Consider the following 14,314-nt stretch of genomic DNA (forward strand, 5'->3'; position numbering starts at 1 on the left):
GATTCTTCTCTTCTCTACATCTCATTTATACAGACCCCCTCACTGATTTGCCCTGTTCCTTTTCTCCTTTCCCTCTTATTTCCTCATTGGATGACCTCACCATTCCTTCACGTCCCTTTTTATATTTACGCATCTACCCTAGAACATCCGACCATGTTTTTCAATACAGAAAAGAGTGAACTTCCCCTCATTCCTTTGCAAGTTTCCTGCCTATTTTTCTGTATTACTGTTCAAAACTCAATTTCACTGTCACTCAAGATCAAAGCAAAGCAATTACTTTTTTTCCCATTGACTCTCACCAATTCTGTCTTCTCAACTGAAAAAGGTCTAAAACAGATATGCAAAAAACCCCAACCACTTCTTCCCATCCTCCTCACAAAATCAACCTGCAAAATATGGGTCTGACAAACAGAACGCAAGTAGCTTAATAGGAACGGGCTACAGACTTGTTTGCTCTGTCCAACATTCAGCAACTAAATAGCCTCACAAAGATACTTGTGCTCTCTTATCACAAAGATGAGCACTTCACTAGTGTAGATACACTCCATAATGATGATCTACCAGTACTTTCTACCTTACCTATTGTGCATTTACAGCTAATCATACCTTTTTATGCCATCTCCCAGGTTCCAACTTTTGCATGTTTCTGTGCACCTTTTCCATGCTGTTTGTTCTACTTCTACAATTCCTCATTCCAGAACTTTGTATTTCGAACTTTCATTCTTACAGAACCTAATGTCTTCATCTACTTTCACAGAAAATGGAAGTGACCATTAGGTCATCAAGTCCTCTGACATCACACTGAACCATACAACAGGAAGAGTTCAGAAGGTTCCCGTGAACATTTAGTCTGTAGATTACCACACCCTCCAGAACACATCTGTTCCCATAACTCTGGTCCTACAGATAAAACCCAAAGCTACCATCATGTATTTCTGAAACCACGGCAGTCAGTACCATCCCTGCCTGAGATATCAGGCATCAGCCTACACTTGAAAATAAAAAGCAAAGTTAATATTAACTCTAGCATAACCACCCAGCAATCAAATGAAATCTTAAAATATTTTAATTTAAAAAAAATCTGATTGCACGAATGAATATCTAGGCAAAGTCTCCTAAACAGTACAGTAGCTCCCATTGGTAATAATTTTATCCTAATCTCACGGTAACACCAAGTAAACTAGTATTGCACCTTGAATTTGAAAGCATTTCTTTTCTGACACAATAAAAGATTTGCCAAATCATATTATGCATCAGTATATCTGAAAATGAAATTTGAAGTATGAAGGTTGAAGTATGAAGGAAAATTCAGTTCATGTTTGTATGTACAGTACAGAAATAGTATTTATAGTACAGAATAAAAATCAAAAAACTGTTGCTTCAGTCAATTTTTCCATTACTATTATCTCAATATTTAAGCACTGCACTGGTCAGAAAAATGAGATCAACTCACTGAGAACCCTGCAACCATGGCAAGTCACAAAAGGTCTGATTTCCTAACAAGCCTTTGTTCACAAGTATATTCCAAACAAATACTTAAATACTAAGAACACGACCGTATGTAATAGCTTTAATTATGGGACAACACAGGTTTTGTGCTTGACATTTCCAGCTTCTGACAATCTCATGATTCTAGTTGCTCCCTAGACCTGGCTGGCAGACAAGATGCAGTGCCTATAAAAACAAACAAGCACATATCTGCTAACTCAGTCAGCTACTTCAACTGTCAGCTCTCAGTTATTATTTCAAACAGCTGTAGAATAACAGTTGCCTCTATCTAATTCTTTAAGCTCCACAGACAGGAAGCTGCTGACTGAAGGGCTCAGTGATACGAGGCCATAATTTACAAGGCAACAAAGAAGAAAAAAACATAATACAAGTTTGTTACATGACAGAGGCTTCAACAGAACTGGCATACATGATCCCTGCCCTCCCGGATGCTCAAACTCTTTCAGGTTTGCCAAACAAACTGCCTGACAGGCTGTCCATCAACTGGATCCTTAGAACGATCTCTAGTAAGGGAAGCAGAGAAAAAGGATATTTTTAAGCTGGATCTTTGCAAACAGTCTCACAGTTTACAGTGAGGCCTTCCATACAATTGGAGCAGCTTAACAGAGGATTGAAATACAGTGAGAGAAAGGAGGGGCTGAGGGTGAAAGGCAATTTCTCAAGTTGGCTTCCACTGTGAAAGCCAGCAACGTGTAACTGCATACAACAATATTGAATTAATTAGAATTACTATTTTTACTTGCACAAATACATCAATTTTTACTCCTTTCACTTGTAGGTTGATTTATAAAGTGAAAATCCTCCCCTCCAAGACAGAATGTTCCTTTAAAACACCTGATCAAGATTAGCAAACACAGACAATGCAACACACTAGAACTTATACCTTCCTTTCCCCAGATGAAGCCTACCTTCTCGGCGATCGTTTCGAAGAACCCGCACTTTTTCAATTTTTCCCAAGAGAGCACCATCATCAGCTTAAAAAAAATACAAATAAAGTGATGAGAAACAGTTTGATATACTATAAAAGTATGTTTTCCTTCACCAAACAAAACCAAAAACTTTGTAGTGGAAAATGTTCATGGTTGCAAATAATAAATTTAAGATACACTCTTAAAAATGCCTCACCAGAAATAAAGAAAAATCGTCAGGCTAAGAAATTACTACCATTATTATATTTTTTAAAGCTAATTTGATTTTACACTCAAATATTTTTATTCAATAATATTCTTTTTGCTTACTTTAGGTAGTTTCTACATGTTATGAAAAGCTAAAGCATTAAAACATGCCGTCTTTGCATATAGGAAGGCTCGCACTTAAATCAACATTATACTTATTGTGGAATACATTTACGCCTTGAACTAGCAAATTCCTTTTATGAAGTGTTACTCAGAAGTCCATTGTTCAAGTTAGCATTATGATACCCTAGTACTTTTAAAACCTTGACTTACTCTATATTCAGTAAGAAATTTCCAGGAGGCTGATGCAGACCACCATTCTTTTAAAGCAGTGCTACAAAAGTATTTGGTACAAGCACCATAGGTTTAATTTTTACATCATATAACATGCTATGGAAAGGCTGTTCTCAAGTCTACAGTTTGCTTCTTCAGCTAGCAGGAAGTAACAAAATATAGCTGAAGTATTTTAATCAGAAGTGGGTGATATTGGTGGTAGTGGGATGGTTGGACCAGATGATCTTGGAGGTCTTTTCCAACCTTCATGATTCTATATATGCAGAACTCTTCACTTTTCCATAACGACAAACATGAAAGATTTAAGACTTGGTTTTGGATCAGTCTTTTCAAACGCCTACCCATATGATCAATTCTCAACTAAACCACCTACTTTCACCTACATAAAGTCTCAGCAAAATAAATAAAATTAAATTTGGATACTAAAAAATTACTTACGATCATTACTGTAGTCATCTACCAGTATGATTTCCTTAATTAGATGTGACGGGCTTTTTTTAAGGACACTGAAACAATGAAAAAAGCATTCAATACAAAGTGTTTTCATTTCCCATGATAATGTCATAAAAAACATTGCTTTATTATAAGCCATAGTTCAATCTGGCCCAGGATCCTATCTTCAACAACAGCTATTGGCTTATTAAGCAAAGAGTTTCTGAGAAAAAAGGCACATGTAGAATTGTTCTCACCCCCAACAGGAATTCCAGCTTCCAGAAATCAGTGGATTAGACAACTTGGAAAATGGAAGTTTTACAGGTATCTTTAGATCAAATAGCCGCTGAGAATTTCTTAAGTTTTTCTTGAAATTATCTATACAGCCAACCTCCAAACATCATCTTGTAATTAGTTCCACACTTTCATGTATTTGTAATTAAGGGGAACATTTCTTGTTTAATTTCAGAATGTAAGAAATGGAGTCATCAACAAAATTAAGTCTCAGCTTTCCCCTCTGTAAATAGTACAGAAAAGTATACTGGATTGTTATATCCCTTCTTTATCATAAGGTAGTATCTGACACAAACTTCTTTTAGGGAAAATCGAAGTCTCTCTTAGGTAATACCTGACGACAGTTCGAAGCAAAGCAGATCTTGCTTCATTATGAAAGGTGATCACCACACTAGTGGCTGGCAAATCTATCCGCCATTGTTTCCGTTGACACCTGAAAGACAAAATACCCTGTCATTTGAATGTAGTATTTACATTCCAGTCTTAGCAGACATCCTTCATGATGAAGCAGCTATCTACTAAACTAGCGTACACTCTCCATCTACCTAGGAAGTATCTTGTTTTCAGATCAACTCCTCTTCTGCCAATTTTGCTAGTTGTCTTTGTACACAACAGACCCAGTGAGTGCCAGATCTGGGTACGTTGACAAAAAAAGTCACTGTACTACAATTGCTGCAGTACACTGAGTACCTTTCATGCAACTGAGTATGAAACCAGAACACTGTTTCACATTATGACCACTTAATAAATCTAAGTAAACGAGCACATTAAAGGAACACGCAAGGGTTACTAGGCTACCGTACATGTCTCCTTTAGAACAGCGCTCAGCCACTTCACTGTTTATTTTCAAAGCTATTGTAGCATCCTTGTCTTGCTCATAGAAGTAACCATAGAAAAATGTTTTTAAGATTCCAACATGCAAGATTTGAAGAATAAAGCTAACAGTGACAATATTCAGCCAACTAAATGCAGAATGAAAACCTTACAAACCCTGAAGATGAAATAGTCCACCTATGCCAAGTCGTTTTTCAAGACCTCTATTAGCTCTTCATATCAAACTGTAGAATTCCGAAAAACTGCTTCTAAACAGCCTAGACAGTCTCAGCAATTAAGAAGTACTATTATTTAGCTATTTTAAAGTAAAATAGGCTTTTAGACACATCAGTACAATTAATAAAAGTTGCTTAAATAGAAATATTTCCTCATTTTTCTTCAATAAAACCTTGCAGCAGCTCTAAAGGAAATACTAATTTTAACAGAGTTGCCTTCAATTTTACTGAAAATAACGTGCCACCAAGTGTCACATGTGCTCAGATCTGGAATATATTCTTCTTTACATGGCTATTATTCTTGCTCTTCCCATTACACAGTTTCCACACAAACATTTCACACAAGTTCTTCAGCTTCTGCAGTGATTATCCTTGCCAAAATAGCTATCAGCCACCCTCTCCCAGTTTTGTGTCACCTGAAAACTTGCTGAGGTTGTACTTTGCCCTCTCATCTGGGTCATTAATGGAGATATTAAGCAGTAGTGGACCTAGTAGTGACTCCTGCTCCGTATGTTGCTCACGCTCAGAAGTAGCTTCTATACTGCTTAGTCCACACTACGTGTTCAGTGATGCTACAAAACCACAGTAACATGCAGCAGGATTCTATGTTCTCCCAGAACCAGGTAAGATAAACAGTGTGGCTGGGAAAAGAGGAGAAACTATCCTTTTGTTTACATAAATGTGGTCTATTAGATGCAATACCATATTTAATAACTATCTGCCTTGTTCCTACAGCAAGAGGAAAACAGGTGAATCCTGGAACTCAAGTAGAAGAATGCGTCTCATCACTGAGCAGTTAATCCAGCATCTTTCCCAACCACACAATGATTCGATCCCCAGTATGAATTTTGATGCCATTAACTCAGGCCAATTTATATACTTGAAAAAACATCACAGCCACATGACCTTGAAGTAATCATTTTGGTGTTGATCACATGCTATTACTCTGTCCATGTTTCCCTTAAAAATGGGAAGAGGGTTCAGCAATCAGCTCAGCTTACTAGGAAAGACCTGCAAGTCAACTTCATGTAAAGAACTACACAACGTGTCTCCAGAGACTAGCAAGTACAGAAATAATGTCAGAGCTGTGCTGATTGAGGTGTCAATCACCAGAGTGAAGTTAAGATAAAACATGCTACAAATGTAGAAGCCGCAAAAAGCCATCAGGTAAACAAGAATAAAGAGACTGAAATGCAACACCAGCTTGGATACAGGACACGCACTGATTGAAGTCATGGAAACAGAAAAACTTGAACAAGATGTATTGTTCTTACCCTGCTGTTTAAGGATCACATCATAGTTTGCTGTTCCTGTCATTCTGAAAGCTAGAGAACTCCTGCATTAGGAAAATCACCTGCTGCTCAAAAGCCATAAACAAAAACTAATCCAAGACAAACATGGCTCAGTTTGACACTTACTGATCATGCCTTGTATCAGGAATGTTTCTGTCCATTCGAAGTTTGTCGCTTTCTACCTGATTGAACTTATTGCGGGCATATGGATCCTGACCAGATCGCACCATAGTAGCGCTAACATAAGCATCTTGATCAAAATCTTGCCACCGAACTTTTCCTACAATAGAAAAACACGAAAATATCTAAGTCAATCTTGGCAATTTAAAAGGCGAATTCAACAATCCATTTTGTTTGATTTTGCAATAAAATAATTAAGCCCCAATAGTATTTAACAGCATAGCATCACACTCACTTTTGCATATTAGATTTCTATAATAACCTACAAATTAATGCAATTGAACCACTTTACACCTTAGTTTACACTAGTCACCAGACCATGCTTTATCTTTTTTACTGGTTGCTGTTTTTTGCCCCAACTACCATGATGATTTCCATTAAAAAACATTCCACATATCCACATGCTTTAAGATGGTAGATCTCTTTAAAGATCTAGATTTCAAAGACATTACAATTCAGTTTACTACTGTTGCATTTCATAAATAAAAATACAGACAAGCATAACCAAACTATTTGAGGACCAAGCCTTTCAGAAGTACAAGATTGCATTTTTCTTAAAAACTAGCATTTCATGTAGGCAGAACACTAGATCGCTCTCCAGTATGAGTTACATGACATAACTGCAACTTTCTTTATACTCAAAAAAGGATTCACAGATTAATTCTTCTTTAACAAAGAGTGTGTTATTATATAACTGGTTTTGGCACTTGGATTTGTATACCTAAAAATTGAAAGGCAGATTTAACGTCAATCCCCTAGAAACAAAGTTTCAGAATATTTACCATCTTCTTCAGCTTTAAAATAGTTCGATATCAAATGTATTTAAACTATTATTTCTTACCTCCAATTAAACATTTCCTTTTTTTGTATATTGACAGCCAAACTGATGTTACCTACTGTCAATTTACACCAAAGGTAAAAAAAGGAGCTTAAATTCTAATACAGTGCAAACACTTCTTACATAGATGCACACAATGATCTCCTCTGAGCATGTTGTGCATAAAAAAAGATACAAAGCAAAAGCTGTCTTTTGGGGTTACTATTTATTACAGATGAAAGGGGTCATTGTTTTCACAGGTAACACACAGTTTTTGAGGTACTTCAAGTTCAGTAGGTGGCAGATTGCAGAGATGTCACTCCTTTCAAGCTCAGCTTTTAAACAAGGAGTACAGTTCAGGCATATCCTGAAGTACACTGATAATGCACAGACAGAATACCATTGCAACAGCTGTGAGAGTCAGAGGTTGCTCAGGTGTTTCAAGGTTCGCCTTTGTTCTTTCTCTCAACTTGTGAATAATGGAAACTAAGGTAGATAAGGTAGACCTCGTTCAAAGCTTTCCACCGTAAACTGTGCTCTACCTATTGTATGTTAACTTCTGCTAGAAGGTTCTGATATTGAAAGAACCCTTTCCTTCATTTAATACAGTAATCATCTGTTGTTTACTTAGACAAATACCACCAAGCTGATTGAAAATCCTCTATAGTTTCAGGACCACCTGAGGAGCTAATCGACAATAGCAACATGAACACAAGGTGTGATTTGGCTATCAGATAGTAGCAGAAGGTTGTAACACAAGGTAGTCACTGCTTTTCTGGTCTACAAAAAAGATTTAATGCATTACTATATTTTACAATATATTTATTATAATCTATACTTGAAGTGCTTTTATATACATTTAGATAGGAGCTTTCGAAAAGCACTCCAAGCATTCAAAAGGACTCTAATACAACGTTGAATGCTTCTCTGGGGTACACTCATAGGATCCTACTTAATTTCTTCTGGGGAGTTAGCTGGCTCTGTATTTTCCTGAAATTCAGCAACTTTGCCAGGTGAAATGAACATGCAAAAATATAAATGTTATTTGAAACCTAAATTAAGCAGGTTGGTAACTTCAAACTCAAGCATGTTGTTGTTTTTTGTTTTTTGTTTTTTTTTTTTTTTTTTTTTAAGGCAACCTATACTGACACCTAACATGACAATAAATCAAGAGTAAGGGAACTGCAGGGTTTGTCACCAACATCAAACAGAACCAAAAACCACTGCAATGGCTAAGAAACTGGAACCAGGGGATGCTACAGCAGTAAACTCGTTTTTGACAAGTGTTTATTTTACAGATGCAGAGGTTAGATGTTCTTCAGTGTTTGTTGTTGTTGTTAATTAGGTTTGATTGTTCTGAGGTGGATGAGCTGAGCAGAGCCAAGATAAAAAAAAATAAGTGAAACCCAGCAAAGCTGCTTTTTTTTGTCCACAGACAGAAGCAGGTATTTCTCAAATCTAGAGTCTTGGAGAAGGCAATCAATGAAAATAATGCAATTCTCTGCAATTATTTTTAATAAGCTGGTCAGTTTTAAACATGAAGCACTTTTTTTTTTTTACACTAACTGTAATTAGCTGCATTTAAAAGAAAATAGTACTAGTTTTGTGGATTTTATTGTATTATTTCCATCCAAGTAGAGCTTGATAAAAATCATTCAAGATGTATCACCTATTATTCCCTAGGACTTTAAAATCAGCAAATGCAAAGCTATTGCAGAAAACATAACAAATTTGAGGAAAAATAAAGGAGACTGTGTCATAGCAGTAGATTTACTGAAAAACGGCGCCAGCCCATAGAATATAAAAACAAATGAAATTGGCTTCAGAAGGCAGGAAGGATGCAAAGCTTGGCTCTGGCTCCAGCAGAGGTCCTGTCAACTGTGTGGAATATGAATCAGATCTATTAGGGAAAAGTCAGATAACAGTAAAAGCAGGTTGAAGTCAGAAGAGAAAAAAAGCACAACAGAAATCTGCATGAGACCAAGCAGCAGGCACCAAGGAGTAGGACTAGATAGATACAAAATTCCACAAATAGCTTGCGCTCCCTCTCACTGACTCAGAGGAGCTTAAAAGCAGTAGGATACTCAATATAAATATGATTATTTTGACTTTCAGACATTCAGAGATTCCAGATCTTTGTTAACTAAACAGAAGGAGCTTGTTGAATAACTGCTGAAACTCTTATTATTACTTGTTCAAGGTTGAAAAACATCCATCTAAAAAGAATTGGCTATATAGTTCTGCTTTAGTTATCCACAGAGACAGTTCAGGGTCAGTCTTTCTTGCTACAAAAGCTGACAATACCATTTTTACAAATCAAGAAATAAAATTTTGCAACATATAAAAAAAGTCATCAAATGACAAAGGATAGATATACTCTGATGTACAGAAGGTAGAAGAACAGCAGTTAAATCTTTATAGTAAGCCATTTCAAAGATAAAGATAAATAATTCCTTACTTTCTAGAAATTCTGAAAGATACCGGACTGCATAATGGTGAAACCTAAACCACAGGTCTCCTAACCTCAATGGAAAAGAAAGATTTGAACCAAGCCTCTTCAAAAGTTTGTTCATTTTGCCTTAAAACACCCCACAAAATATCTGAAGAAGTATGAATTCCAAGTTCCACTGCCATATGAATTCAAAAGTTTGCCTATGCAGATTGGAAATAATCAAAACAGTGGTTTAAGAGTGCAAAGTTCTGTGTAGCCTTTGATGTTTGCCTAGAGACTCTCATGCTACTTTGCAGTAATGATTCTCTTGCCTGTTAAATCAAGTCATAAGAGACTACTGATCAATGGATTAAATGAGAGGAGTCCTGACCTGTTCTACTTTACACTCAATTTTACTTCTAACCTTCCAGCTTCTGATCTCTCTCCCTTTTGACCTATGACACTTCACACCTCTTTTAATACTCACGGCTACTTTGGGCAACATAGAAAGTCTTTGAAGACACGTGTAAGGGTTTGGTTCTGAATACATAAATATTGAAGTAGAAATAAAGATACTTCCTTCCAGAAACAACTTTCCTTCTCAGCTGGAAGGTGTGAGATTGGCCAACCTGTAAACCCAGTATTAGGGAAAATATTTAATAAATTTGCAGAGAGTTCTGTTAAGGAAAAAAATAATTGGGATGATCCATCAGAAACCAAGTTATATTAGTCAGTTCTTTTTTTTTTAATGGATTTATTTCTCAGTTCATACATAAAGTTTTTTTTGTTTTGTTGTTTTGTTTTTTTTTTTTTTTTTTTACGAAAAGCATACATACATAACTAGAATCTTGTTTCCCCCCCACCAGAAAGCATCTAAGACAAAGTAAGCCAAATGCTACAGGAAAAAAAAGCCATGAAATTTAAACAGCTTATACTGTATCAGAACTTTAAGACTGTAAAACAAAAAACTCATGTTTATGGGGATGGAAGTTTCAGCTGCTTAAAGTAAAGCTTACTTTGGTTAGTTCTTTCCTCAAAATCTCATGCCACTTCAAATGTTTGGCTTACAAATTTGTTTCCTACCCCAACATAAGGATTAACTGCAGAAGATTAAAACGTTGTAAAGCCATCTGATCGTAAATTGCCCTCTCTGTATGGTAACTTTTTTGAATACAGTATAAAATTTTCAAATCCATTTCAATATTTCTGCACTCCTTCGTATGTCAATTCTAGCCACCCGTTAAATCTCATTGATGTGGAGCAGTTAAGCTGCAAAAGAAGTTTTATGGGAGCAGTCACACAAAATGAAGACTCCCTAACATTTAACCGTCCCAGCTCATCTCCATTTCATTCAAATAACACAAAAAACATGTTGTTCTGTTTATTTGCCAACATTCAACAAATACTGAGCAAGCATGAGGAAAAAATAAGGTACACCATCAGCACACTTAAAAAAAAAAATCAACCTGCCACAAATGCTAGACAAAGCTACAAAAAAGCCTGAAACTTGGCTGAACCTTCAGTCAGAAGTACAGTTTCAAGGTGACTTGTCTGTTACCTGCCAGCATTCTCCACAGAGAAATGGACTACTTTTGTACCACAGGCTTTTACAGCAGCTCAAACCTATTGCAAGGCAATATAAACGTACTAGCAAAGAGTAAATTTCTTTCTATGACTTAAAGCCCAAAGGAGCAGTGAAGCAGGCAAGATAAGGAAGCTGAAGCTTTAAGAACAGAGATACATACTGCTAAAGTAATCCTATCATTTCCAAACTACAAAGAATGATTGAAATCAAAAGAACTGCTTAGCTACTTGAAAGCCATAAAGCAATGTTCTGTGCCCACGGATCTTTCATTACAAACTTTACTGCGATACCTGGAGGTAATGTCTCCACACTTTGTGCCTTGTCTTCCCCATCACTGACATGCACATCTTTCCTTTTGGGGTCAACGTCATTTGGGTCCTCCTGAAAAAAAAAAAGCACATGTTCTTTAAAAAAATATCCTTAGTATAATTTTGTGTTTTCAACGCAAACAGCAATGACAGTCTCTGGATTTTAAGTTTATGATGTGGTTCAACAGAGCTAACCGTGCATTTTGGAAGAGAAAAGAGTTATTTTCTCTGCTACTTTAAAAATGGTAGAAATAGGCAAAAAGTTTAAGATAGGATTTTGCATTTAATTTATGCAACAATTCTTACTTGATAAAGAAAAACTAGTATTTAAGAAGGAAATGTACCAGGAAAAATAGAATTAAAAAAGTTTTGATGAGTAATACTCAAATGAGCAAGGCAGGCAAAAATTAAGACCTGAAGAAAGCCTTCTTCCAGTAAGGAATAACCCAAATACGAAAGTTACCTGAAAAAAGTCAGTTTACCTAGCAGTTATAACTAAAGTGGCAGCTTTCTGATTGAATAAAAACCTTCCAAAATACTTGCACGTTGCAGTTTTCATGTGTTGGTTTCAGTGTAGCTTATTCAAGGCAACTCTGATGGATTTGTTATTCCAGTAATATTGGTAATAGCCATTTAGAGAGGGTTGAGAAAAAGCATTAATAAGTTTCTTCTCTCCTACCCGCTCTCCAGGATCCAACATTTATTCTCAATCTGTAAGTCTCATTTTCCTTTCAACAGGAAAAAACCCACGCTCTTGTATTCTCATTACCACAAAAATACAAGATGTCAAGAAATTTGGATTCATATCATATTATGCACTTGGATGAAGTTGAGAAGAGGGTAACTTTTTTTAAAAAAAGATAATTAGCAATAGTATGCTGATTTGCACACTACGCTTCGCCAACTGTTTTCAGTGCCAGCAGCTTTTGCTGCTCTTGGACATGTGTCAAAGGAAATTCTGTTGCCCTTTCTACATCTGCCTTGAAGAAGTCCCAGTTCTAAGATGGTTCCATTGGCACAACCCCTCTAAAGGCAACATCTTCGCTATGAATAGAGTCATGTAAGAAGATACAATACTACGCCTATGGTAATCAATTAAGTGCACCTAGAAACAGAGCAGAACAGTTTGTAGCCATCTGCCCAAGCCTCCAGAACAAGGTGACGGTACACAAATTGTCTATTGCAAATGGTCTCTGCCACCACAACTCCTAAGCCACATCCAACAATTCTTTAGAATAACAAGTAGTTGGAACTGGCCAAATTCATGTTGGAGAACATTTAAGCCATAAATCATAGCATTTCCACAGGCACATCTGAATTTTTCCATCCAGCTGAAGTTACTACTTAGATTAAGTATGCACCACTGGATATTTGCGTTTCCGTATTTTAGAAATATGATGCCTTACATTCAAAACTCAATACTGATGTTTTGTTACTGGTCATCATTTTTAGAGAAGCAGCCATATAAACACTAATTCAGTTAAAAATGAAATCCTACCAATGCACATTTTTCATAGAATCATGCATTCGGGATATCAGAGAGGGAATATGCCCAGGTGCTTATACTATATCCCATCATGTAGTCCATGTTTCAGGCTATTGGGCCTTGTGGAGGTCAATACACTTGCTTTTTTTTTTTCTTTTAATTAAGTTAAGACAATAAGAAAACACATTTCAAGAGAATTATCACAGCATGTTGATGAGGGAAATTATCTTTCACTGTCCTCTAAGCCCCACCAACACACTGAAACAAAAGCTTTCTGTGGTTCTGGAAAGCTTTATTTTACTTGCTATTTGGCTCGGTACACCATTTTAAAGGTAGCAGTGCTATGGAAGCACTTAATTCATTAACTGCAAGTATCAACTGCACTTAAAACAATTCTCAATATAATAAGGTCAAATTTTGCCAATTTCTACCAAGCTCTTCACTGTCCCAAATTATTGGGAAGCATCCAAAACTATGTAAATTGAAAAATAAATGCAAAACATCCATTAAGCAACCAAAAAAATGGAGGTATTTTTCCTGAAATTAAAGAAAAGGCACTGAGTGCTTCCTCATTCTCTTTTCTTCCACCCCCACCCACTTTAAGTCTTTAGGGGAAATCTCTGCCTTCCTTGTATGCTTAACATGCCATTAAGCACGATTAGTTATCAAGTTTTTTCACCTTGTTTGGTGTTTCCTCCCCCCAGAGTTAAACACAAACTACAAAAGGCAAATGTTAAATTTAGAAAAGCTGAATGCAGTTTTGAATTCTTTTAAGTCTGAGGCTTCTACATAACTATTCAGCTACAATCTGCAGAATTTCTTAGGCGAGACCCATTGCCAACGGAAGTTCCTAACACAGACTGCTGGATCTTCAGCCTCCCTATCAAACAGAACAGGTCCAAGAGAGTATGGGATATTAATCTCTAATCTCTGCGCCCTAGATTAGTGTTTTGTGGTATTTTTCTTCTCCAAAAGAAATCTATTTTAATGATGCTCTATTACTTTCACCCAGTAAAGCATTTGGAAAGTATATGTAGACATCCAATGTCTTTTAAGGGAAAAGATACCTTGTCCTTTAGAGAGAACTCAAAATGCACAAAAGGAAAAGAAAGCAGACGTTAAAGGCATAGATATAAATACACCAGACCAACCAGTTTCTTTGCTTCTAACTGTAAATTGCTTCAGCATGTTAATTTGGTGCAGCACACAAATAAAACATATGGTCAAATGACTTTCCTATGTTGTCATCATCACAGGAGTTGCTTTTTCAGCTTGCTTAGAGTGAAACAAAATACCGATTTCTAACGTAATCTTCAGAAGTCACTTGCATTTGACGAGTAATCTTCTTGATAGAAGAAAACAATGCTTGCACTGACAGCATTCATTCATACACAAAACTAAGCTTAAGGCAAGATTAAAAGCAACTGAAACTGCTCAATGGGAGGCACAGTTCTAATCAGGA

The 14,314-nt window shown here is 36.3% G+C and overlaps 1 protein-coding gene across 1 annotated transcript in view; it reads right to left on the minus strand.

The window, feature by feature from the left end:
- GALNT2 (polypeptide N-acetylgalactosaminyltransferase 2) overlaps positions 1-14,314 on the minus strand; it is a 107,229-nt gene that overhangs the window by 42,637 nt on the left and 50,278 nt on the right. Inside the window, exons 2-6 of the mRNA XM_083831082.1 lie at positions 11,349-11,439; positions 6,172-6,325; positions 4,039-4,137; positions 3,417-3,484; positions 2,418-2,483 (exon numbers count right to left, since the gene is read on the minus strand). Of these exons, the coding sequence (XP_083687208.1) occupies positions 2,418-2,483; positions 3,417-3,484; positions 4,039-4,137; positions 6,172-6,325; positions 11,349-11,439 (478 nt within the window). The remainder of the gene's footprint in view (positions 1-2,417; positions 2,484-3,416; positions 3,485-4,038; positions 4,138-6,171; positions 6,326-11,348; positions 11,440-14,314) is intronic.

Source organism: Anser anser (assembly GCF_964211835.1).
Source record: "Anser anser genome assembly, chromosome: 3".
In the NCBI taxonomy this organism is placed as follows: domain Eukaryota; kingdom Metazoa; phylum Chordata; class Aves; order Anseriformes; family Anatidae; genus Anser; species Anser anser.